Source organism: Hydra vulgaris, chromosome 09 (assembly GCF_038396675.1).
Source record: "Hydra vulgaris chromosome 09, alternate assembly HydraT2T_AEP".
NCBI classification, from domain to species: Eukaryota; Metazoa; Cnidaria; class Hydrozoa; order Anthoathecata; family Hydridae; genus Hydra; species Hydra vulgaris.
Window position 1 is genome coordinate 16,962,501 of NC_088928.1, and position 26,195 is coordinate 16,988,695.

Sequence of the window (26,195 nt, forward strand, 5' to 3'; positions counted from 1 at the left end):
AAAGCTTAACCAAGAGTAAAAAAAAAAAATTTTATATAAAACTTTATAACTCCTTTATTTTAAAAACTTTTAAAAAACTTTATAATTTAAAAATTTTCAAACAAAACCCTCTAGTTGGTGCCAGTGATCAATACATAACTCGTTAAGTTGTGCCAATGCAGAAAATGTGGGTATTAAATATACTGACTGTTTCTTAAAAATATAGGCATTGATTATACTGACAAATTGTTACATATACCATTTGGTGCATGTGTAGAAAGTGCCAGTAGGTGTTACTATGCAATAATATTGTTCATATTAGTGTTACAAATTACAATAATTATTTAAATCCACAATTCAAACATTTAAATAATGTTTAAATATTTTTTAATTTATGCTTTAGAAAAAAATGTGATTGAGTTGCTACATATTGAATTTGTTAATTAAATAGTTTATATATTACATAAATAATATGTTTTATAAAATAGTTTTATATTATAATTGTATTATATTAAGTCAAAATTAAAGTTTGTTGTTATAAAGTGTATTTTGATGTGTTAATAAAAACTTTTTTTTTGATTCTGACTCATTTAAAAAGTTACACCAGAGACTTTATTTGAATATATGAAATGTTTAAAGTTATTTTATTTACTTTTTTTTTTACTCAAACTGTTTATTTGATATACTCGCATAAACTATTTTAAGGTGACAGAATTTTTTTATTCGAAGTAATATACTCACATAAACTATTTTAAGGTGACAGAATTTTTTTATTCGAAGTAATATACTCACATAAACTATTTTAAGGTGACAGAATTTTTTTATTTTAGGGTGACAAAATTTTTTTATTTTAGGGTGACAGAATTTAGTGATTTTAAAGTCAAAAGACAAATGAGTTTATTACGAAGAGATCAGAAAATTACAAACTTAGAATATAGGTTATATTTTATTTTTATTTTTTTCTTAACATAAAAGGTTTCCAGTAATAACCTTACAATAAGCAACTTGATAATTCTAAATTTTTTTTCTAGATTAAACAGTTTTGCAGAAGAACAACAACAAAAGGATTCATTCATTCAGGATTTACAATCAAAACTAGAAGGTACAATGCTCCAATATCGAAAACTTGACCTCAGCAATGAAGAGAAAGACCAAAAACTAGTAGATCTTGACATGAGGTTGTTTTTTGTTTTTTTTTTCAGTTTTTTTTATAAAGCATAAAGTCAACTTTGTTTCCTAATCTCTCCATCATAATGATATTATTACATTATGAATTTATATCTTCGCATATTTAAGTTTTTTGTTCTGACTCTTTATTAGAGTCAAAGAGCTAATGCACACATATGAAGAAAATCAAAAACTTTCAAAAGCTCTTCAGATAAAAGAAGAAAAATTTCATGAGCTTAAAAAACAAAATGAAGATTTTGAAGAAAGTGGAAAGCGAAGCCTGCAACAACTTGAAAATAAAGAAAAAACTATTGTAGAGTTGCAAGAAAGATTGCAGGAAACTCTCATGATTAATAATCGTTTAAATTGCAGTGTAAAAGTGAGTGAAGTAAAAATAAACACACTAGAAAAACAAGTACTTGATCAAGAAGAGCTTGTAGAAAAGCTTTCATCTTCAATAAAAATTAAAGATAGAACAATTGAGAGAAACAGCCTAAAGTGAGTAAAATTTGTTTTTCATTAATTTTTTTATAGTTTATATAGTTTTAATTTTGTAATTATAACATTTTAAATTATTTAAGTCAATATAAATATATCACCTTTAATTAAACTTTTGTTAAATGAAATTATGATAATAATTTTTTTTTCTATATTTTAAATTTCTTTATACATATTAGATTTAAGGAACTTGAAGAAGAGTTTAATAAACAGATAGCAGAGCTGCAAAATGAGTAAAGTTATTATTTGTTTAAACTTTTCATTTTGTCATAAGGTTTTACTATCCTCGTTTATGTTTATATTTTGTGATGTATGTTTGTTATAGACACAGGTATATTCTGTTAAATACACATATATACTTACTTAAATACACAGATATATTATTATTATAAATAAATTTTAGACAATGTATACAATTTAAGTGCCAGGTCCATAGTTTTTAAAAGAAAAATATTGTTTTAAAATTTGATTAAGCGTGGAGTTATTCACTAAGTACAACCCATTAACTGATTACAAAAAGCATGTCTGCAGTTAAAAATAATTGTATTAAAAGATGAAAATCTGTGCTCTAAAAGCATGAAAGATATACTATCATGCTTGTCATAACCAAAAAACATTTTAGCACATTTGTTGTACCAAATACTAAACAAATGCAATATGATTTAAACAATTTAAACTTTACTCTGGTAGAGCATAAATGAAAGCATCTAATTAGAATATTTGTACATGTGTAAAGATCCTTCACCTCCTATATTATATCCATTTTTAGTTATATGACCAAGGTATTTAAAAGATTCAACAAAAGCAGTTTTACAGCATGTTGCGCATAATTTTGGGAAGGAGTTTGATATAATTTTTGATTTTTGAGTTGGATTAAACACCATACATACCATTTTCTTGGTAATAAGGGACATGTTAGTTAAAGCTGATTCCTTATTTGTAAAGCTAAGTAGTTTTTAAAGAGAAAACCAAGAAGGTGCAATTAGAACCAAACGCTGGTTTGAGATTGATAAAATCAAATTGTGTATGTAAAAGATAAATAGAAGTGGCAACAATATACTTTCTTCATGAACCCCATTTCAATCGAACAGACATTTGTTGATTACTATACCAAAATGCAAGCAAACAAACAATTTTTTTGGGTAACCCATTATCTAGTAATTTCTGAAACAACAGCTAGTAATTGACACTTTTAAATGTTTAATTAAAATCTATGGAACAAGCAAATACACGAGTTCTTCTAAATATATAGTACTAAACAATCTTTTAAAAATAGTTTAAGCATGACTTTGTTGAGTGATTTTGTTTAAAGTCAAATTGGTAATCATCATTTTTATTAATGTTGTGTATATTGATTTTCTGCAATAAAAGACTCTCAAACATTTTTGACATTGCAGAGGAAACAGTACTAACTCTATAATTCTCATCTGTTAAATCAGCCATTTTTGATTTCACTAGTAGAATAATCAGGGCCTCACAAAATGTAGATGGTAAATAATCGTATTTAATGCATAAATTTAAAAAAATTCTAATAAAAAGCTGCCGCCTACTCCCACCATACATAAAAGATTCCATACAAAGGTCATCAGGTCTAGCTGCTTTTCATTGCTTTTGAGTTTTTATTGTAGTAGATAATTCGATGCAGCTCACAATAATATTAGAGTTTTCTGTAAAAAGTTTCAATTCCTTTATGAAGTTAAGGTAATATTTTTTATTTTTAGTTGAGTTTTACAATTTTTGAAAGTGCTCCTTCTACATAATAGCAATATTACTATCACTGGTAGCACCTTCAACACTAACGGGTGATGCGGAAGTTATCAGACAAAATAAAAACGTCAATAACTTATTTATAAATAAAAAAACAAACTACTATTATATTTTTTTAAAATAAAGCATTTATCTTTTAATAAAAATATATTATTTTTTATATGAAAAAACACCACCATCTGCAATTGATCTCAATTTTGCTCTGACGCCTTTCATATGCGACTGTAAAAAGTTTAAATCAATTTCTTGTAGTTTTAGTTTAATGCGATCAATCAAAACTTGCTCTGTTGAAGCTTGCCAATCTCCCTCGTAAACCTTCTGTGCCAAATGTCCCCAAAAATTTTCAATTGGTCGTGCTTGAGGCACATTTGGGGGATTGGATTCTTTATCAAGGTAATAGACATATTGGTCCATCCAATTTAGAGAATCTTTAGAATAATGAGAACTTGCTAAATCTGGCCAAAATAAATAGTTAAAGTCTCCATGATACTTGTAAATAAATAGAAGAAGTCGTTTTTCTAAACATTCATTAATATAGATTGATGAATTGATCGCTACAGCCTTGGAAGTGCGAAACAATGGCTCGGACAAACCACGGTCATATATGGCTATCGACATTAATAATTTTTTTCGGAAATTTCTCTTTTCCTATAAAGCGAACACTTTCTGGGCATGTCTTTTTGTTGTTTGTGTAGTATCCAGAATTTCCAGGCATGTTGTCCCCTGCAAAACAAAAGTATTTTTCATCATCGATGACTAGAAGCGATTTTGTGTTATAGAGTTGGTTAACTAGTTTCCTGCTTCTTTTCTTTGCCTTTATTTGTTGTTCTATAGTGTATTTTGGAGTCTTTTCACGTTTTCTATATTTAATATTTATTTTTTTTAACTGACGACCAATTGTTGATTGATTTACACCGAATTTAATACCTACTTTTCTCTGACTGACCCCTTTTCGATCGTTGACAAGTCTCGTTAACTCGGCTTTCTTTTCTCTAGTTCAGGATGTCGGACGACCAGGGTGCTTTCTATCAGAAAACGATTGAACAGTTTCAAGTCTTTTTAGGTTATCATATATTGTACTTCGAGCAAATCCTTCCTTTTCAAAATGATTTACGATTTATTTTTTTTATATATTAGGTTTATTTACAAAAAACATTTTTAGTTGCTTTCGAAAAGATTCTCGTTCAGCTGCATTTAATCTCATTTTAAATAATTGTGTTTTAAATAATAAAGTTTATATTTTATAGAACGTTTATGCCGTCTCATAAAACCACAAAAACTAATTATTATGCTCAAGTAATAAAATTAGGATTTGTCCGATAACTTCCGCATCACCAGTTAGAAACAAAGTTTACTGCATTATTGTTTGAATTTGTTCATTATGATATTTACAATATCTAAGAACTAATTTAAAAGTAGCACGAGGTCACTTAATGTTTTTAAAAATATCACCCTGTTTCTTTCCTTGAAAAATTCACTTCTTAAGTGCATCCCTTGCAGTGTCGTGTTTTTCTTCAACATAGTTGTTTCAACCTGGAGTAATATATTCATGATTTTTATGTTTAAAATTACTATGAGGTATGGTATCAAATACAGCAGATTGCATAGTATTTATGATGTTGTTATTGAGTTAGTCAATATTTAAGTTGTATTGTAGCCATTTGGTGTATTTTCAGTAGATAGAGGGGTACATATACGGATTTCAATAAAAAGTCTACTTTTTCTTTATAACATGCTATGTCATAAATTTGCTAGTTAGGAATTCTAGTTGATATATGAAAATAAGGTTTGCTGTTATTTATTTCAGATAAGTTTGCTAATTAGCAAGAAATCAGAAACACTAATGGCTTATGGTCTAATGCAATGACTTTAAAACTGATATATAATTAGATTATCAACTGCATAAAATGTGATCCTACCAGGAAGAAATAAATCTATCAGCGCTGACATATGTACAGACATTATTAAGGCAATTGATATCAGATTTATCAGTTTATTTTCTAAAGCAAGATTATAAAATTTTTTATAGAATCTTGACCTATTATAACAGTTAAAATTTCAAACAGTAGCTGTGTTTATAGCATCAGTTTCTACTATAAGTGATTTTATTTTTGAACTTATATCCATATAATTATGAAGGCAATGTTCTTCATTATAATTTGTTGGTATGTACACATTTATTAGCAAAATTGGCCCAATACTGGCAGATACTTTTAATCAAGTGATTCTAGATTCTAAAGATTTAATGTTGTAATAATATTTGCCAGATTTTTTCAATAAAGAATAGCAGTCCCTCCAAAAGGTCTACCAATTAATATATCAAATGATATATTTACTGCTAATATACCATTAAATTCCGGATGTACATTGTTTAATAATTCAAGCTCATTGGGGTAATAACCAATGCTCTTGTAGTAAAACAAAGTCGTACATATGACAAAAATCTTTAATTGCAAAAACACTATTTTTAAAAGAAGGACAGTTGAATGAACAAAAACATAAACTGTTGCTATTGGTCATTTTTGGGTTTAAAATATCTTCATACCAGTAGACCTTTAGACCAAGCTTCCGTAGACATATCCCTGCAAAATATATATATATATGTATATATATATTTTGCAGGGATGCGGAGTCCCAAAAGGACTCCGGCTTTATATCTCTACTTTTTCCAAGTCTGTAGTGTCCAGAAGCTCTAAACATGATTGCTGACTTATGATCTGCTATAAGAAAAAAGTTCATGAGATTTAATGACTTGAAACTTATTGTTTTTAAGCCCGGAGTCTCGGAGTCCTTGCCGCTATTATACCTAAGGACTCCGGGTTCAAAAAATGATTGTTCCTCTAACCTAAAAGTCTTAATTTTTTTCCTATAAGTAGTCTATAAACTTATTTATATTTTTAGATTTTCTGAATACCAAAAACTTGGATAAATTAATCTTTTTGTGACTTTCAAATCTGGAGTCCTTTTTGGGACTCTGCATCCCTGATATATTGTTGTGTTGTTGTGTTTCTCTACCAAGACTGAATCTTGGTTTTGGTTAAATGAGCTTTTATTTTTTTGTTTTCTCTGTTAATTAGTTTAAAATTTTGCATATTAGATTAGACAACACCAAAAAATTGGCAGAAGAGTTAAGGGCACCAAATGAAAAGGAAATTTCTACAGCAAAACAAATGTAAGTTATATTTTTCAAGAAACTTTTATAAACATTGAAATTTATCCTTTTAATTGCATTTATATGTTACCACTTTATTTAAATTTAAAAAAGTGCTGATCTGTCAAAAATGGTTGAAAACCAAGTTGCACTTAAAAAAGAAGCAGACTTAAGGGAAACAGAACTCAAAAAAGTGTAATTTGTTTTACTTTCTTTTTTTTTATGTATAATCTTATTTATATAAATTATAAATTTTACAGCTTAAAACTGTTGAAATTTTTATAACTTTAAAGTAAAGATTGCTTTATAAATTCAAAAAAAAAGTTGTAATATATAGTAGAAAAAGTTTTTATTTAACAGAATTAATGAATTTGAAAATGAAAAGCATAAATCAAAATTGATTTTACAAGAAAAAGATGGAGTTATTGCTGATTTAGGAAGAAGGTATCATTTGTTTTTTTATTAATATTTTCATCATACTTTATACATAACATATTACATTTTATATATATAAAATATCACTTTCTTGTGCTGTATCTTTCCTAATGTGGTAGTAATACAGTGGTAGTATACTTTCCTACATTCCTGGTATTACCACAATCACAATAAATTGTTTCTTAATCCACCTGTTTTACAAATGTTTACCTCCTCTAGTGCCTTAAGCTCGCGAACATATATATATATATATATATATATATATATATATATATATATATATATATATATATATATATATATATATATACATATATATATATATATATATATGGATATATATATATGTATCAATATATATATATATATATATATATATCAGGCCTTGTTACGAGATTTCGCTGCGTAGCAAAAACGCGTAACGCATTTCTAAGTAACTCAACTCAGCAAATATATTTTGCATCGTTAGAAGTTATATTTCGTCACTAGCGTCTTTTCAAGTACCGCATTGTAATTAAAGTTATTTTATTAACGCGTTAAAAATCATACAAACAGTTTGTTTTTTTCTCACTATAACAAAAGTTACAAATAAAATCTAAGTTCTTATTAAAAAAGTCATTTTTATAATTTTTTTCAAATATGAACTAAATTTTATTTTGAAAAAAATATTTTTTTCATGAAACATAAAATATTTGTTTATTTTCTTATGATTTTATATTTGGTTTTTGGTTATTTTATTAACTGTTAATACATTTTTTCTTATTTAATTTGTGAACTCTTTTTAATAATGTTTTTAAACAATAAAGTTTTTTTTTGTTATTTATCAGTTACCGATAACATATTCGTGATCATAATTTATTTTCATAAATTAAATGAACGTCATTAAAACTTTATGTTATTGAATTAACAATAAACAAAATATCTTATTAATAAAATATTTACATCAAAATAAATCGTGCATTTTTTAAACTTATTATGACTAAAAATAATTTTATATTTAAAAGGAATTTATATATTTAATTCCTTAAGATAAAACTTAAAACACCTTTTTTTTCAACTAATTTTTAATAACAAAAAAAAAATTATGAAACAAACTGTTTCTTTAACAAAAAAATCTATTATTTTACAATTGCGGTTAAATGCTTTTACTTACGACTTTATTTCTTCTGAATAAACGTCACGTTAACAGTAATCAAAAGATAATTTAAATATTCTAAAAGATATAAGTTTTTGCGTAGCGCAAAACTGCTGAACACGTAGGCAAATCGCCTTTTCGCAAGCAAAATGCGAGCTGCGTAGCGCTTCTTAACAAGGCCTGATATATATATGTATCAATATATATATAAATATATATATTGATTTTTTATACATTTTATTATATTATTGTTTTCGTTTAAAAGATACATCTCAGTTTTCTTTACTTCTTTTATTTTTAACACATTTTTCTATTATCTTAAATTTATTCAAATTTTTTAAATTGTTTATTAGAATTGAGGAGCTTCAGTTTACAATTTCTGGAAGTGATAAATTAAATTTCATTTTAAATGAAAAAAATAATCAAATCACAATACTGCGTCAGAGTTTGGATGAGTACCAAAGACTTAATGCCCAACTTGAAACAAGGTATATCCATTAAAAAATTTTAAATCATTGTAAATTGTAATAAAACAATATTTTTATAAAGTAATATAATATACTAGCTGAGATCGGACCTGTAAAATATTGGGTCTTTACCAAATCTACCATTTCTATACATATCTATTCCACACCAATTAGTTATATACCTATTCCTTATTTACTTCAATTACTTCAATATTATTTAGTAAAATAATTTATTCTGAAAAAAACATCCAAAAGCAAAAAACTTAACATGCGCACCTTTTCTGCATACTTAAGCTTATAAGAGACTTTAAATTAATTTTGTTTTTCTGCTAAATGCATTTCATTGATACCTCAGTGGTTAAGTGCACTGTCATCAGTTTTGCTTTTCGGGGTTTAAGACCTCCGCTCAGCGTGAAAAATTTTGAAATTTTTTCAATCTTGCTTATATATTTAAAGCAAAAAAATAATAATATAGCAAAAAAGATTTCTAAAATTTAAAATAAAATTTTAAAGTTTTCTCATTTTATAGATATATTATAGACGATTATCTCTATATAATGCCTCCAAACTCAACATATGCTAAAGACATTTACACTTACAGACTTTAGTACGTACGCTATACAAATAGAACTAAGAAGATCTTAGACCACTAAAACATAGTCATAAAAAAAAAGTTCATTCTTATGATTCTAATTAAAAACTAAACAGTAATAGTCTCAGCTATTAAACGCTAATCTATAAGTTAAGCCAAAAAAATTTTGGCATTAATGTCAGTTTGTGGCAAAATAAACCTTTATGTGTTGATTTTTCTTTTGCATTTATCTTACATTTTTTGATTAATTTTAATTATGTTGCATACAATTGCATACCAATATATAAAACTGGTACAGATATATAATTTCACAGATAAGAGATAGTATTTATTACAATAGTAGTAAATAAATAGTTTTTTGTCTTTATTAGAATATATCCCATAAAAATATATTCCATATATCTTTAATAGAAGGAGTTTTTAAAAAAAAATTTAAATAAAATCTTATTTCTAGTTGTTTTTCTAGTTTTTTGCCACAAAGTGATGTCACATATGCAAAAAAATTGTGGCTTCAACCATTTACAAAAAAGCCTCGTCTATCATTTTTAATGGTCCAAAAAGCAGATAGTGCAATGTCAACAATCAGACATTATCAAGAGAGGGACAAAACTTAAAATTGAAGTTTGAAATTTTTCACTTGGATGAGACAATATGTTTTGCATTTTTTCAATCTTGTCAATTTTTTAAAATATAATAACATACCTACAAAAAATCAAAACAAAACAGCTTGAGTAAAAAAGACTTGTAATTATTAGAAAAGTTTTCTTATATTACATAGGATCCCGAATAAAACATTATGTAAGTGAAATTTTTACATTTTATAAGCAATATATATAAACAAATAACATATTTGTTTGTATATATTGCTTATATAGGGGTTGTTAATCGTCAAACCTGCCTATATAACAACGTTTTAAAAAAATTAGTTTTATATTAAAAAATGGTTTATATGTTTCTTTGCGAACACCAATAAACTATACTTAAAATTTATAAGTGAACTGCAATTGCTTTTAATTTTTTTTGCTTTAGTGGCTTTTGTTAAGAGCTTTTTGATTTTGCGTCAAATTATATCATTTCAACATATTCGTTGTAACATCCATACTGCAGCCGTTTTTCAAACGCCTGCAGTATGGATATTAATTTTTAATTAGTATAAAAAAACAATTTTGACTTTTTTACAAAATAATCCAGTTTAGATATCTACAAATGTTATTGAATATATATTTTTAAAGAGTTCTGAAAAAATTCACAAATGTTATTAGTTTCAAAAAATGTTTTACAAAGAGTTTCTCCTAATATTTTTTTTTATATTGCGTTTTTCTCGAAATACGCAATAAGCATATTAAGGAAATTTTGAAAAACAGCTGCTGCATAAATTTATAGTAAAAAAATAAATGTAGCAAAGAAAACTTTTAATTGTCAAATGAAAGTTTTAAAGTTTTTCTAGCTACGGGCTTTGTTTTTTTTTTGCCTTGATAACAACACCTTCTGGAGTAGACTGTCTTATTAAATTTTTTCTTTATTAAGTTTCGGACAAATTTTTTTTCAGACCATCTGCAGCTTATTAGGACTAATTACCTGAGCACATTAATAACATAAGTATCTCAATCATGACACATACGCAACAAATTTTTCTCCTAGTGTTTTGATGTGTTTAGAAATTTTTGCTTTTTTAAAAATCTCATTGTTTGGTAAAGTGTACAATATCATTACATCTGTTTGTATAAAATCTCTATAAAATTTCAAAAGTATTTTGTATTTTAAAATAATCGAAAAAAATTTTAAAAGTCACTGTGGTAGGACTCAAACTACGGCTTATTTGTTCAGAAGCTCGGCGCGCTATCCACTTGGCTACGCAGGCACACTGATATACAAAAATATTTAAAACTATATAATGATTTTTTTAACGTAAATAAATGCTATAGATCAAAGTTAAAAAGAGCTTGACGCAATTCAATTTTCAAGTGAAAGTCAAACTGTAAAACTTGATACATGTTTCAGTATGATTTAACATTACTTAATTTGAAGTTTATGTTAGATATTTTCATACACTTTTGCTCACATTTACTTACTATAAATTTAATGTGACGCTTTCTTGCCACTACCTAGATTGCAATGGCTGCCAGAGGGTTTCATGTCAAACACGCTAAAATGGGCACTATAATACTACTAAAAGGATTAAGTTCAGCAATAATATATAGAGATAAATATAAGTATATATAATATAAAACAATATTAAGTATAAATATATTTAATATTTTTATCAAGTAATATAATATATAAATATAAGTATATCTATAAATATAAGTATGTAAACAATATTTTAATAAAGTAATATAATATATAGATATAAGTAATGTAATATGTAAAGTATGCAAATCAAAAACAACAGAGAGAAACCAATAAGAAAGGATATCAATCCTTTTTATATATATATAAATATATTATTTAATGATAAGCTATGAATTTTGCAAAAGAAAACTTGTCACTTTATTAACTTGTAAAGGAGTTTATTTTTTATGACATTTCAAAAAATAAATTGTATAAATTTCCATAATATTATTACTATTTTAAGTTATAAGAGCTTCACAAAAAATGCAAGAGACAAGTCAGTTGTTGTTTTTTTTACATAGGTATATACAATACACTATCGATTAATTAGTATATATTTTTAATTTGTATATATTTTGAAATGTTGCAGTTAAAATTTTGAAATTAAGAAATAAAATAAGGATTGTTTTTTTTTTATAACAGAATTCATGTCAGTAACAGCAGTAGGAAGAAAATAGGGACATTTGGACTATTTGATGTTATTAATTGTAGTTTATCAATTTAAATACATTTAATAAATTCTGTCAGACCAGTTTGTTTGTAGAACAGCATTATTCTGGCTGATCAAAAAATAATCTATAGCAATAATTAAAAATGCATGAAAATGATACTATGGAAGTTTTTTAGTTTTTTATAAAGAATAAATTTAAATATATATATATATATGTCTTTGTCTAAAAAAGTATCTTCTGAAACAAATATTTTATTTCAGAAGATATTTTTCAGAATTGGGGTTTAAATGCTAAATACTTTCAAATTCACAAAAAAAAAAAGTTTAAAAAAGATTGCAGTAGGGCAAACCACACTTTCTTACTCATGCTTTACGATGACAGGTTAAAAGTCATATACTTTTATGATTTTATGTATCAGGTTATGTTCATAAACACGACTATAAATAATTATGGAGTTTAGGAAAATGAACAATTTGTATTGTGTATGAAAATAACACTAAAATATTACAATAGACACTCCAATAGACATATTGGAAGGTGGGTCTTGATACCAAAGCATTTTATATAAAATTAAAATGTTGAAAAATATTGAAATTGATATGTTACGTACTACCGTAAACTCCTTATATTTGATGATAAAATAATATATATATAGTAATTTCTGTAAAAAGTTGATGATTGTAATTTTTGTTTCAAAAATTCATTTGGTTTGCATACGCAACAAATGAGGGTGTTTAAATATAGTAGGTTATGAAAAAAAAAATCAAGAACTTTGTAACTTGAAAAAAGAAATATAAATAAAAAAAATCTTAAATTAAGAAAATAAGCCTGAAAAGAGTATGAATAGCAAAGCTGCTCCTAAATAATAAAATAGAGCTTGAATTGAAAAAAAGAACTCAAATGAAGACTGGTTTAAAAAAAGAACTTGAATGAAAAAAAGACTTTATTAATGAAACTTTTTTTTGAATAATTAAAAAGGTTTTGAATGTAGAAAAGGAAGTTAAAAAAAAAAAAAAAATCTGAAAATATTTTAATTTAGTGATTAAACATTTTTTCTGATAAAATTATTTTGCTACATTTTGCTACACAGATTTTATATATACACTTTTTGTGTCATGTAATCACTGGACAAAAAACTTTCTGCTTATACAGATGTTTTGCTAAAAGGTTTTGGCTTCTTTCAAAATTCTATAGTGAAATAGACATAAAAAAACACCTTTTGGAAAAAATATTTTAGATTTAACAAATTCAACTTCTATTTCATTGTTTAATTTAATTGTTTTTGAATTAAATGCATTTAGTTAATTACATTAAGTATGTTTAGATTCAGGTATAACTGAAAATCATTTACATTTCAATGAAATCATAGGAAAGGTTAAGATTTTTAAAAGTAATTTTGTTTAAAGGTTTTTTTAAACAGGCTTTAAAAAAATGTATTTAAAGTTTTAAAAAAAAAGAATTTTATTTGAAGTTTGAAAAAAACGAATTTAAAGTTTAAAAAAAAAAAGAAAAGTGTTGATAGAAATTTAAAACATTAATGACTAATGAAATAAATGAAGTTGTGAAGTATAAAATTAATTTAAAACACGGTTTCTGCCAAACCCAACTAAAATAAAATATTAACAATCATAATGAACACTTTACACAAAAAAAAGATTTTGTCATTATTTTTTTACTTTATTAAAAAAAAATTCCATTAGGTTTTAAAAACATTTTATTCAAGTAATAGAAATGCGCTTAATTTAAAAAAGCGAACAGTTAATTTTTATAACTAATTATGTTGTTATACAAAAACATTGTAATTTGTGAATTTCATTGTGGTATCAATTATTTGGTTTGTGATTTATCAATATTAATTATTACATAATATTTTACCCAGAAAAAGTTTAAGTCTTTTTATAAATCTAGGTAAAACTAAACATTTTAACACATATTGAAATATAAAGAGGATACAAAAGGATATAGCAGTAATAAGTTTTTTTAATCGTTTGCAAAAATTAAATATTAAATTTTTTTTTTCCAAAATTTAAAATGATTATCTTTTTAAAAAAAAACTCTGAAAAATAAACTTAAATTTTAAAAATTGTTTTTTACCTTTAAACTTTGTTTTTTTAAATTATTTATCAGATATTTTTTCTCTTTTAAAGGTTTTTAAAATGTTCCAACATAACGGGTGATGGGGAAGTTATCAGACAAATCCTAATTTCATTATTTGAGCATAATAATTAGTTTTTGTGGTTTATCTTTGATTTTATCACAAAAAGTGATTATTATTTGAGCATAATAATCAGTTTTTGTGGTAAAATAAGGTTAAATGCAGCTGAACGAGTATCTTTTCGAAAGCAACTAAAAATGTTTTTTGTATACAAACCTAATATTAAAAAAAAAAAATGGTAAACCATTTTGAAAAGGAAGGATTTGCTTGAAGTACAATATATGATAACCTAAAAAGACTTTAAACTGTTCAATCGTTTTCTGATAGAAAGCACCCTGGTCGTCCGACATCCTGGACTAGAGAAAAGAAAGCTGAATTAACAAGACTTGTCAACAATCGAAAAGGGGTCAGTCAGAGAAAAATAGGTATTAAATTCGGTGTAAATCAATCGACAATTGGTCGTCAGTTAAAAAAGCAAAGAAAAGAAGCAGGAAACTAGTTAACCAACTCTATAACACGAAATCGCTTCTAGTCATCGATGACGAAAAATAAACTTTTGTTTTGCAGGGGACAACATGCCTGGAAATTCTGGATACTACACAAACAACAAAAAGACATGCCCAGAAAGTGTTCGCTTTATAGGAAAAGAGAAATTTCCAAAAAAATTATTAATGTGGATAGCCATATCTGACCGTGGTATGTCTGAGCCGTTGTTTCGCACTTCCAAGACTGTAGCGATCAATTCATCAATCTATATTAATGAATGTTTAGAAAAACGACTTCTTCTATTTATTCACAAGTATCATGGAGACTTTAACTATTTATTTTGGCCAGATTTAGCAAGTTCTCATTATTCTAAAGATTCTCTAAATTGGATGGACCAATATGTCTATTACCTTGATAAAGAATCCAATCCCCCAAATGTGCCTCAAGCACGACCAATTGAAAATTTTTGGGGACATTTGGCACAGAAGGTTTACGAGGGAGATTGGCAAGCTTCAACAGAGCAAGTTTTGATTGATTGCATTAATCTAAAACTTGCTCCGTTGAAACTATAAGAAATTGATTTAAACTTTTTACAGTCACATATGAAAGGCGTCAGAACAAAATTGAGATCAATTGCAGATAGTGGTGTTTTTTCATATAAAAAATAATATATTTTTATTAAAAGATAAATGCTTTATTTAAAAAAAATATAACAGTAGTTTGTTTTTTTATTTATAAATAAGTTATTGACGTTTTTATTTTGTCCGATAACTTCCGCATCACCCGTTAATTGTGTAATTTAATTGGTAAAATTATTAGTTATTCAGCCAATGGAAAGTTTCCTCTTTTAATAGTTATATATATAGAATTAAAAAAGTTGTTATTGAGCATTTATGTCATTTATGTTAATTTTATGTTTCTTTTGATTTTGTTTCCTAAATTTTCTATAATAATAGATGTCATCCAATTTTTACCGAGACCATAAAAGCATCAGTGAATTTAAATTAATCTCTTTAACAACATTTTTATTATAAAATGTTCAAACTAATTTTTAGGAAAATAAACTTTGAAAAAAACTTATTTCCAGCAACTTCATTATTGATTAATGTTGTGTTACATTTTTATTTAAATTTTGGTTTTCATTTTTTACAGATTAGAAGAAATAACTTCAGAACGCAACCGCTTTATGACAGCTATGAAGCTACAAGAGGAACGTTTAAAAACATTAAAAAATCAGTTAGAAGAATATGTCAAACTTAACCATAAGACAAGCAATGATCTTCAACTTAAAGAAGAAACTCTTATTTCTGTTACAAACAGGTGTCTTGTTATTTCTGTTACAAACAGGTGTTTTGTTATTTCTGTTGCAAACAAGTGTTTTTTTATTTCTGTTACAAACAGGTGTTTTGTTATTGCATCACAATCAAAAAAAAAAACGGATTTGTAAAAATTATGTTTTTATCTGTTTTATTATTATTTTTTATTATTACTTTTTTAATTTTCAGTCTTGATGAGATGAAACGAAGAAATAAAGACTTGGAGGAGGTTTTTTTTTTCATTTTTTTCATTTTTTTTTTTAGTTCTATTTTACAATATTTTTTATTTAAATTTTATAATATCACATGATTTTGAAAAGAAATTTTTTTTTGTTTTTTAGGATATAAATTCTTTAGAAAAAGACCTTCATGATTTAAAAAGTACTGGTAGCCTTAAAAACATAACAAATATTACTGAAAAGATTCAGTTGACTAAGCGAGCAAGGTTTTTGCCTTATTGAGTATATGTTAAATAATATTTGTTAAGTGTTGTTGGGTTTAAACATGTTAAATGTTCTGCAGAAGTTTTTAAATAGAAGAAATCTTGATTTTTCAGAACTGAACTGCACATTCAAAGAGGACCAATTACATCTTCTAAAATGATTGAAATAAAAATGTAATTTAAAAAAAAATTTTTTTACATTTTTAAATAGTTTTTTTTTTTCAAAATTTTTTCAAAATTTTAATTTTTTTTTTTAGGTTATCTGTTAAACCAGAAGATGTTGTTAAGGAAAAAAATGAGGTTATTGAAAGACTTCAAAATGAAATTGATATTTTGGAGAAACAGGTAAAAAATATTTTTACTACTTTTTAACTTTTTAATATCCACAGAAAACACCCAGTCAAGACTTTAGTTGTTTGAATTGTGGTAGTGATTTTGCATAATGAATGGGTAATAGCAGGAAAAACCTTTCTTTTTTTTCGCCTCCAGAGCAATTTTGAATTTTATAGTTTTTTTTTTTATTTCAGAAAATTTTTAAAATAATCAAAAAAGCGATTTTGAATTTTTTCTTTTATTTCTTTATTGCAAAGTGGTGCTTGAATCAACTGCAAACAATTCAACTGTTTTATCTTCAGATCTAAATGTCGATGACTAATATTCTGTGATTTTCTCCAATAGAACATATATTTACTTGTTATGAAATCAGGCTCAAACTTTTTATGTGGTTTTGCTCTTCAGAGAGCTTTTCAAAGAGCACATTTTCACTCAATCACTTTTTATCTTTTTTATAATTTACCGTTTTTGATGTTGTTTCTCAATGCACAAAGTTTTGACTCAATTTTTTACTCAGGTAGTTAAATTTTGTGACTTGTTTTCAAAACAACCCTAATTACATACCTTCACTGGTTGATTTGTGTTTCTAACATGAGCTTGTGCTCAGTTTCTAATTGTTCTTTTTAGATGGTTCATATTATTGTCACTTGAACTCATACTTTTATATCAAATTGTCTTTATTATTCTTATTGCTACCTTATAGCTGACTGGAAATATTTTTGTGATTTTCTTTGTTGTAGTCCTTGGACTGTTGTTTTTAATCTCTTTACAGAAAATTTGTCTTCCTTATAATCTCCTGGATTCAGGCAGGCATGATAGTAAATTTTAACCCAAACAAAACTTAACTGTTTTCTGCTAATAATTATCACATAATTGTTGATATTCCTATTTTAATAAATGGCAACACTCTGAGTCATTTAAATTTCTATCTTCTCAGATTCTTCTTCACTACTAATTTCTGCTGAAAATCTTATATATAATAAATTGCAAAGTTAGCATCTACTTAAATTGCCTCTCTTTATCATGCCCATCATATTCTTACTCCTGATAATGTCATACAATATTATATAGATAATATATTATCTATACAATATCATATGACATCCTTATGATGTCTAACAAATGTTCTGTGGCTGCTGAGTGTGTGTCTATATATATATATATATATATATATATATATATATATATATATATATATATATATATATATATATATATATATATAATACATACATACATTCATACATACATACATACATACATATATATATATATTTATATATATATATATATATGTATATATATATATATATATATATATATATATATGTATATATATATATGTATATATATATATATATATATATATATATATATATATATATATATATATATATATATATATATATATATATATATAATTATATTATATTGTATATATGATATGTAATATTTATGTGATAAATATTTTGCAAAAAAAAAAGTAATTGACACAAAGATTTGATGATGACTTGTTTCCTATTTTAACTCTTTACTATGAAACAAGAAGTGAAATGACATTTTGTTTTTTTAATTGAATTTTTATAAATTTTTTTTTTTTTTTGATAGTCAGAGACATTTGCTCTGAGTTTTATTAAGAGCCTTTCATTCTGGTTTTCTTTTCCTTCTTCTTGGCTCTGGCTAGTAGCTTTTTTATGTATTCATCAAACTCTATGTTTAATCTAATTTAAGTTAATGTGTTTAAAATAGAAATCTCACATATCAGCATTGATGTCTACCATTTCAATGGAGAATGCCCTGTATCTTAGTGAAAATGAATCATTGAAAAGCAGCTATGAGCTTCTTACTCTTGATTATGAAGCCTTGCAAAAAGAAATGAGCAATGTAAAAAATCAATTTCAAGAACTTGATATATCCGCTACTAAGATTGCACAACGTTGTGAGGTAAGTTTTTGTTTCATTCTCAGTTAAGATTGCGTGATTTAAAGTGAAATAATGAATATCAGCAAAAGTGTTTAAATTTAGTAAGTGTGATATGTATTTATTTTAATGTAGTTATTTTTAACTGAGTTTTAAATGTTACCTATTTGCTATAATATACTCTATATGTAGAAAAGGCCTTAGTATATATATATATATATATATATATATATATATATATATATATATATATATATATATATATATATATATATATATATATTTATATATATATATATATTTTTGTTCTATCAGTTCAGTTCAAACTTTTGTTTGGTTTCAGTGAAAAAAAATTTTGAATTAATTAGAGAATCATTGTTTAATCCTGGACAACAGGAAGAGTTAAAACAGGACACAGCTAAATATTAATTTTAATTATTCTAATTTTTGGTAATAATAATACGATTAGTTTTTAATTTGTTGATGATAACAATTAGTTTTTAATTTGCTGATGATAACAATTAGTTTTTAATTTGCTGATGATAAAAATTAGTTTTTAATTTGCCTATGATAACAGTTAGTTTTAAATTTGTTGATGATAACAATTAGTTTTTAATTTGTTGGTGATAACAATTAGTTTTTAATTTGTTGATGATAACAATTAGTTTTTAATTTGCCAATGTTAAAAATTAGTTTTAAATTTGTTGATGGTAACAATTAGTTTTTAATTTGCCGACGATAACAATTAGTTTTTAGAGAGTTGAGAGAGGGTTATAATCACAAGTTGTCTCCTTATCTGTAGTGGCCTTCTCGGCCTTAGGGAGGTGAATTACAAAAAAAAAAATTTTAGTTTTTAATTTGTTGATGATAACAAATAGTTTTTAATTTGTTGATGATTACAATTATTTTTTAATTTGTTGATGATAACAAAAAACATAATAAGAATTGAAAAATTGCTGGGTTTGACACCACATGTCAAATGTGACATTTAGAACTATTTCACTTCCAAAGTGGTGCTGGACTGTATAAGTTCAACTGTTTTTACCATCTAGGTATTGGTCTTTTTCCTGTGTGTATTTGCTGGTGTCACTGTGTGTATTTGGTGTCACTGTGTATATTTGTTGGTGTCACTGTGTGTATTTGTTGGTGTCACTGTTAGTTGCTGTTTATTAGTTGTTGTTTTCTGTTTTAAATTGACAAAAAAAAAAAGATTAATATCATTTTCAACAAATCAATGTTGTTGTTTTTTTCATCTAATTTTTATATTCAGTCATCTAATGCAAAACCTTTTGTCAGCTGGTAAAGCAACTGAGTTTTTTATTATTATAAGCTTTTCTAAGAAAGGGAAAATAATATTCTGTTGGCCCTGATTGCTTATCTGAGTTGACTTTTCATTGGCTATCTTATTATTGACCAATGACTGACTTATTAAAATCATTTTTTAATTTCTGTTTGTGATTGTATTATTAACCTGAAGAACTGGCTACATGTAATCAGAATTGTATTATCATTGAGACTAATTATACTTTTTTAACTATTTTTATGCTTGAAATAGAAAAAAATTGTGTTAATTTTAATTACTGTTATCTTCTAATGAGTGGTGTGCATGTGAGTAGGTAGTTTTAATAAATTAAGATTTGTGATATTTAAGTTTGAAATATAATTTCTATTTCAGTTTATATTTAGTTGTGGTATTGATTTATTTCTAGTTCTGATTTTACTTACAAATAATTCTTATTTCAGTTTTAAATCAGTTCTATTAAAATAAATTTCAGTTCAGTTCTTATCATTTCAACAATTTTACTTCTTATTTCAGTAACTCAGTTAATATTTTACTTCTATAAAGTTTTTTTAGCTGTTTTTAACAAGATATTAACTTATTAATAAGTATCTTTATCAAAATTCCAAGATATTAAAACAATTTCTTAATATAATATAAAACAATATAAATAACCAAACGATAATTCAATCCCATATTCTTGTTTAAATTCATAAAAAACTATCATTGCTAATGATTTTTGTGTTAAAATTCCACTAAATAAAAAAATCTTTTTCACATACGTCTGTGATGCTGTGACAACAATTCCTCAGCCAACATCGCAATCTTATTATACTTGCTTTTGTTTTATCTCTGAAAGAGCAAAGTATAAAGACAGGGTGTCATTACACTTTATATCTGCTAAATATCTTGAAAATTGACCTGCAACAGAGACATTGTCTTGGTTATTAGCAATTTCTTTAATTGGAAGTATTTTATTTGACAAGAATTAAAAGTGCTTTATGGTAGATTCGCATTTGATCTGTTTGACTCAACAGTTGTTTTTAATTCTGGCTCAACTCCACAAACACTTGTTATTATCATCTTTGTTGTATAGAGCAAGATACCCACTTCTGGTGTTAAAATAAAGACAGCAATCTAATAAACATTCAGCAGATTGAAGAGGAATAAATGTATCCAAGTCCAGCTGCAGAATTTATTTAAACTTTTGACGTAGATCTTCAAGAAGATTCGCTGTCAAAGTCTTGTTCATAGGATGTTCTTGAGGATGGTGTTCTAAGTTGAGTATAGATGGGAGAACCTGTGAAGGGGATTGGGCATTTGTTTCAAGTATATCCATTTGTACTGCAAAGGGTTCTAAAACGAGTAAATGTTTTAAAGCCAAACCCATTCACTTCTTTTGAATGCATTAATTCCTAAATTTAAGCAAACCATCTGAAATTAAAGTTTACTAATAACAATTACAATAACTGATAATTGTCATTGTTTTTCCCGCATTCTATTTCCCATGCTTTTATGATATGATTTAAAAGACAAGATACTTTACTATATATCCTGTCTCAATGATGATGACTAAAGAACTTCTTTCAATTTATTGCTACTTTTTTTTTTCACTTTAAATAAAACAACAATTTTGTAAATTTTAAAATACCAAAACTAGTTTGTATGCACTAATAATACAAATAATAATATATGCCTATTTCTGTTAGAACTTCATTTACCGTTGACTTTATTTTCAACAGTTGGTTGATCATCTGATATGTACTGTTCTGTCTTGTGGTGCAGTCAGTGATCAATGGTTTCTCACACTTGTCAATTAGTTTCTCAATTATTGCACTTGATTTTTTTTATATTTATATATTATTATTAGAAGGCACATGTGGTAAGAGTTTAGCCAAAGCCTCCCACAATATTCTTGTCTAGAACTAGGCATGTAGATGTGCCGGTTTTTTTATCGTAAATAAAAAATTTCCATACTTAACTTTCATGTTTCCTACCAGCCAACAACTTTGATAAACTTATTTTTTTATTGATTGATTTATAACTCTGTGTTTATATTTTTTGTAACAAAAGATTAAATTTAATGTTGATATAAGTGTCAAACATAAAAGAAATTCAAAGTATGGCGAACAAGGCAAAGAGCACATGACCAGATTGTTGGTTTGACATGTGCAACAACATTAAAGAAAGTGTAAATAAATAGTCAATAAAAAATTTTTGTTAACTTTTAATTTTGTGTTCAATAATTTTCGTTCAGTAATAAATCAAAATTTTATTTCTATTTTCATTCCTGATGCTGATATTCAATTCTATTTCAATTTTTGTTAAGTTATTTGTTCTTATTAAAATAATTTATTTTAAATAATTTAGTTTAAAAATAGTTTAGTTTTAAGCAAATAATAGGCTTTTAAATAATTAAATTGTAACTTGTTTACTAATTGTACAATCTTCTATCATTCATTTACTAATTGTTCTTTCCACTATAGTTCTTATCATTACTTTCTACAATTATTTTTTAATCAGTTAAAATTATTTGGTAATGTTTTTCAACTTTAACTTTTTTTTTTAGCTTCTTGTTCAAATGAATCACACTTTAGATGAGGAAAATAAAGCTTTGATTGATCAGAATAACAAGTTAATATTACAGGTAATGTTGTGACTAATTTTTCAGGAACATTCAATTCATTTTGTGAAGAGCAAAAAATGTGCAATTTGATGGTAATGTGTTAACAAATCTTTTTCTTGCTATAGTTACAATCCTTCATATGTTGCTATAGTTACAATCCTTTATATGTTGCTATAGTTATCCTTCATATTGCTATAGTTACAATCCTTCATATGTAGATATTTTCTGTCTAAAATTCAGACTCTCAGTCAGTTTAGTTACTGAAGCCCCCAAATCTATTTTATATTGATGTCAATAGTGGCACTTGATGGTTCATGTTTTTATTTAGAGTAAAGAGTTGCTGTTTTCAACACTCCAATCTCGGGATCAGTTTTTAGATGATGAAAGAATATTCTCGTAATAATAATTGTTTTTAAAAAAAATCTAGAATTTGTTTTTCCAAGTTTATTAATTTTTCTTTAAATATTTAAAAAAAAAGTTGATTCCTAATCCTCGATTTTTTTTTTTTTTTTGTTGATTTCTTTTGAAAATAATAATTTTTTTTTTTTAGTGACCATATTTACGGTTTGGAAAGAGAAAGAGAAATACTAGCTGAGAAAGTCCAGGCCGCTGAACGAGCTTTACAAGATACTGGAAATAAAAAGTATACCGATTTACACTTTATCAAAATTTTTGATAACATTTGTGTGGATAGTTAGATTAAATGAAATATATTTTTTTAACCTTAATCTTTTGTTTATATTTTTCTTAGGAAAGGTGCCCTTTGGCGTGGAACAAATAAAATTTTCAAGAAAGTTGGTTTAAAAAAGGTGTAATAATTTCAAAAAACATTTACTTAATTCTGCATTTTACAAACTTTGTAACATATTGCTCTTAACATTAACATAGGTTCATAATCGTGAGTTAATCATGAGTTACAGGTTGCAAATATTTTTTTAATTACCAACCCCTTTAAACTTTTTTTTATTTTTTCATTTTGTCACTACCTTCTATCTGGAGTATTATATTTGTCAAAGAAATGTTCTCAATAATAAAAAATACTTGAAAAACATTTCAGGAAGAGCATCACTGTCTTAATGATTTATCCAGTATTCCAAAACATTTTGTTTTAACCATTTAATTGAATTAGTTTATGACTCAATTTTTTATTTAGTTTGTTTTTTGTACAGCTCTGCAGTGTTAGTTTTGTGTCTATTTTTTCATTACTTATTATATATATATATATATATATATATATATATATATATATATATATATATATATATATATATATATATATATATATATATATATATATTTGTAATTTATATATTTATTTATTTGTTTATGTTGAAATATAGAAGACATCTAATACAGATATAGGAGAGTTCAGTTTATCAAGTGATGGTCAGTTACCAAACAGGCCAAAAATAACATCGCTAGACTCTGTAATAAAAGTCCCAACTCCTACTACAATACGTGGGTTAGTTTCTAAAGGTCGGGCTGATAGTACAAATATTGATCATGAAAAAAGACAATCTTTTATCAATGATAATTCATCCGAAAGTGACACATCGAGCAAATACAGTTTTAAAAATCGTCCAAAATCAGAGTTCTTTGGTTTTAATGACTTAGAAAGTCCTTTGAACAGAAGAAAAGATTTATTTAGAAGTTTAGAAAATGTCAGTCAATCTGGTATCTCTTTTCAAAATCCACTTGACTTCTCAACCAGCTCCTCTAATGAACGTTCTTCTCGGGAACAGCATTTTGAAGGTCCTTTTTTTAAATATTATATGATCAAGTTAAAATTGTTTTAAGTTTGCTTTATTTAAAAATAATAATACTCTATTGCTATTGATTTTAACATGCGCATTTGTTTAGAATACAAAATGACAAGTCCTTCTAAAACATCTTCCAATGGAAATCAGTCTGATAGATCATCTGTTGAGGGAAATAATACTCCTATACAAAAAGTCCTTGTTAAACAAATTACAACAGCAGAAGTTTTAAAAACTCCTAAAGACAACGAAATTTTGAATGAATGCTTAGTGAGATTCTTTTTTTTATGTCATTTTTTGTGTTTTATGTATTTTTATTATGAATTTGATTGTTTTTAACTATATAGCTCTCGATTACTACTCGCATTCTTTCATTACCTCTATTATTACTTTTTTTTCTCTATGACCACTATTATTATTTGTATTTTCTATAAAACTTTGTTATTATTTGTATTTTCTATAACTCATTTCCATACAACTGTTTTTGAAATAGGACTATATGGCGCGGGAAACGGAGGATTTTTCAGAGCGATCACTTAGTTTCATTTCTTCAAATGAAACAAATCAGGCGTTTGAAGTCCAAGATGAACATGCCGAAAATTCTTCTCATGAAAAAATTCAACGCCGTTCTTCGATGCCACTTAATAATGACAACAGACCCTATGAGGTCCTAACAGACAATCGTGGGACCTTTTTTTTCCAAAGAAGTGATTCTGTTAGAAGTACTCGAAGTAGCAGTAAATTATCAAATACTTCTGAAAATAAGCGACAAGAAAAACAAAATATATTCTATCAACGAGATTCACGTGGAAAAAGTTTATCTCCTCCAATTCCTGTCTATTTTGGGAACCGTGAACACAGATCTTCTTTCCGGCGCTATGAAATTGAACAGATGGAACCTCGACCGCTTAACAGTGACATTGAAAAAGAGTCAAGCAACTTTACTGACATCAATCGTAATAAACATAAAAGTTTAAATTTAGAAAATAGCGACGAACATCAGAGCTCTTTCCGACGGAGTGACTCTAATCGTCAAAGCAAACGCAAAACTTGGTACGAATACGGAAACGTTTAGCATTTTTTCCTGTCTAGTGCAAAGTCATTATTTATAAAAATTAGTTTAATTGCAAATTTTTTTCATTAAAAATCAAAATAATAGTTTCAATCTAATTTTTTATATTAATTTTTTTTTATATACTTTGTTTTTATCTATATATTAATTTTTTTTTTTTTTCTTTATTTCGCCTGACCAACTTTTGTAAAGCTTTTTTACGTGCGTTATTTTGTGTTTCGTTTAGTTGGGTTTTTTTTTAATTTTGGCCATTATTAAAAATCACAGCATGAAAATAAGATGTATTATAGTTATTGTTATAAATTATTATCGTATTTATAATAATAAGGAAATATTTGAAACGCACTTTTTATAAATTTTTGTATAAATAATTTTGATGAAAATTTTTCTCGAATATTTATTGCATAGCTGTTCGTGTTTTTATTGCCAAGATTTTTATGTATTTTTTTAAGTTGTAATCTGTGTTTAAATTATATTAAGACCTATTCTCGTTCTATCATGGTTTGAAATTTATAAGAAAGTATTATGTATAAAAAACGCTTTCACCATATACTAATTTTTAACAAGTACCACTTTTTATTTAAAAGCAACATCTTCTACAATAAACAATTTTGATTTAAAAATGGTCACTCTACTGATAAGGTAAATGCTCATCTTGTTAATAATATACTTTGGGTGTTTTTATTGATATGAGCAAGACTTTGACACTGTCAATGATCACATTCAATCAAATGGTTTATGAGCTACTTGTGAAATAGACAGAAATATGTTTCAGTATGAATATAAATTGTGGAGTTCCACAAGGGTCTATGACCACTTGAATATTTTTAACATA

General features: G+C 25.8%; 1 protein-coding gene across 2 annotated transcripts in view; it reads left to right on the forward strand.

The window, feature by feature from the left end:
• Nucleotides 1–25,769, forward strand: part of LOC100214756 (girdin) — an 81,538-nt gene extending 55,769 nt beyond the window's left edge. For both annotated transcript variants that reach the window (XM_065804884.1, XM_065804883.1), the window contains 22 exons: nt 1–15; nt 834–917; nt 1,011–1,157; nt 1,300–1,644; nt 1,824–1,877; nt 6,509–6,583; nt 6,677–6,757; nt 6,923–7,006; nt 8,486–8,620; nt 15,768–15,935; nt 16,121–16,160; nt 16,273–16,376; nt 16,488–16,547; nt 16,631–16,718; nt 18,456–18,650; nt 22,475–22,552; nt 22,860–22,927; nt 23,082–23,174; nt 23,283–23,340; nt 23,872–24,283; nt 24,392–24,558; nt 24,782–25,769. The exon at nt 1–15 is cut by the window's left edge and continues 81 nt beyond it. In XM_065804884.1, the coding sequence (XP_065660956.1) occupies nt 1–15; nt 834–917; nt 1,011–1,157; nt 1,300–1,644; nt 1,824–1,877; nt 6,509–6,583; nt 6,677–6,757; nt 6,923–7,006; nt 8,486–8,620; nt 15,768–15,935; nt 16,121–16,160; nt 16,273–16,376; nt 16,488–16,547; nt 16,631–16,718; nt 18,456–18,650; nt 22,475–22,552; nt 22,860–22,927; nt 23,082–23,174; nt 23,283–23,340; nt 23,872–24,283; nt 24,392–24,558; nt 24,782–25,363 (3,133 nt within the window). In that variant the 3' untranslated portion in view covers nt 25,364–25,769. The remainder of the gene's footprint in view (nt 16–833; nt 918–1,010; nt 1,158–1,299; nt 1,645–1,823; nt 1,878–6,508; nt 6,584–6,676; nt 6,758–6,922; nt 7,007–8,485; nt 8,621–15,767; nt 15,936–16,120; nt 16,161–16,272; nt 16,377–16,487; nt 16,548–16,630; nt 16,719–18,455; nt 18,651–22,474; nt 22,553–22,859; nt 22,928–23,081; nt 23,175–23,282; nt 23,341–23,871; nt 24,284–24,391; nt 24,559–24,781) is intronic.
• The last annotated feature ends 426 nt before the right edge of the window (nt 25,770–26,195 follow it).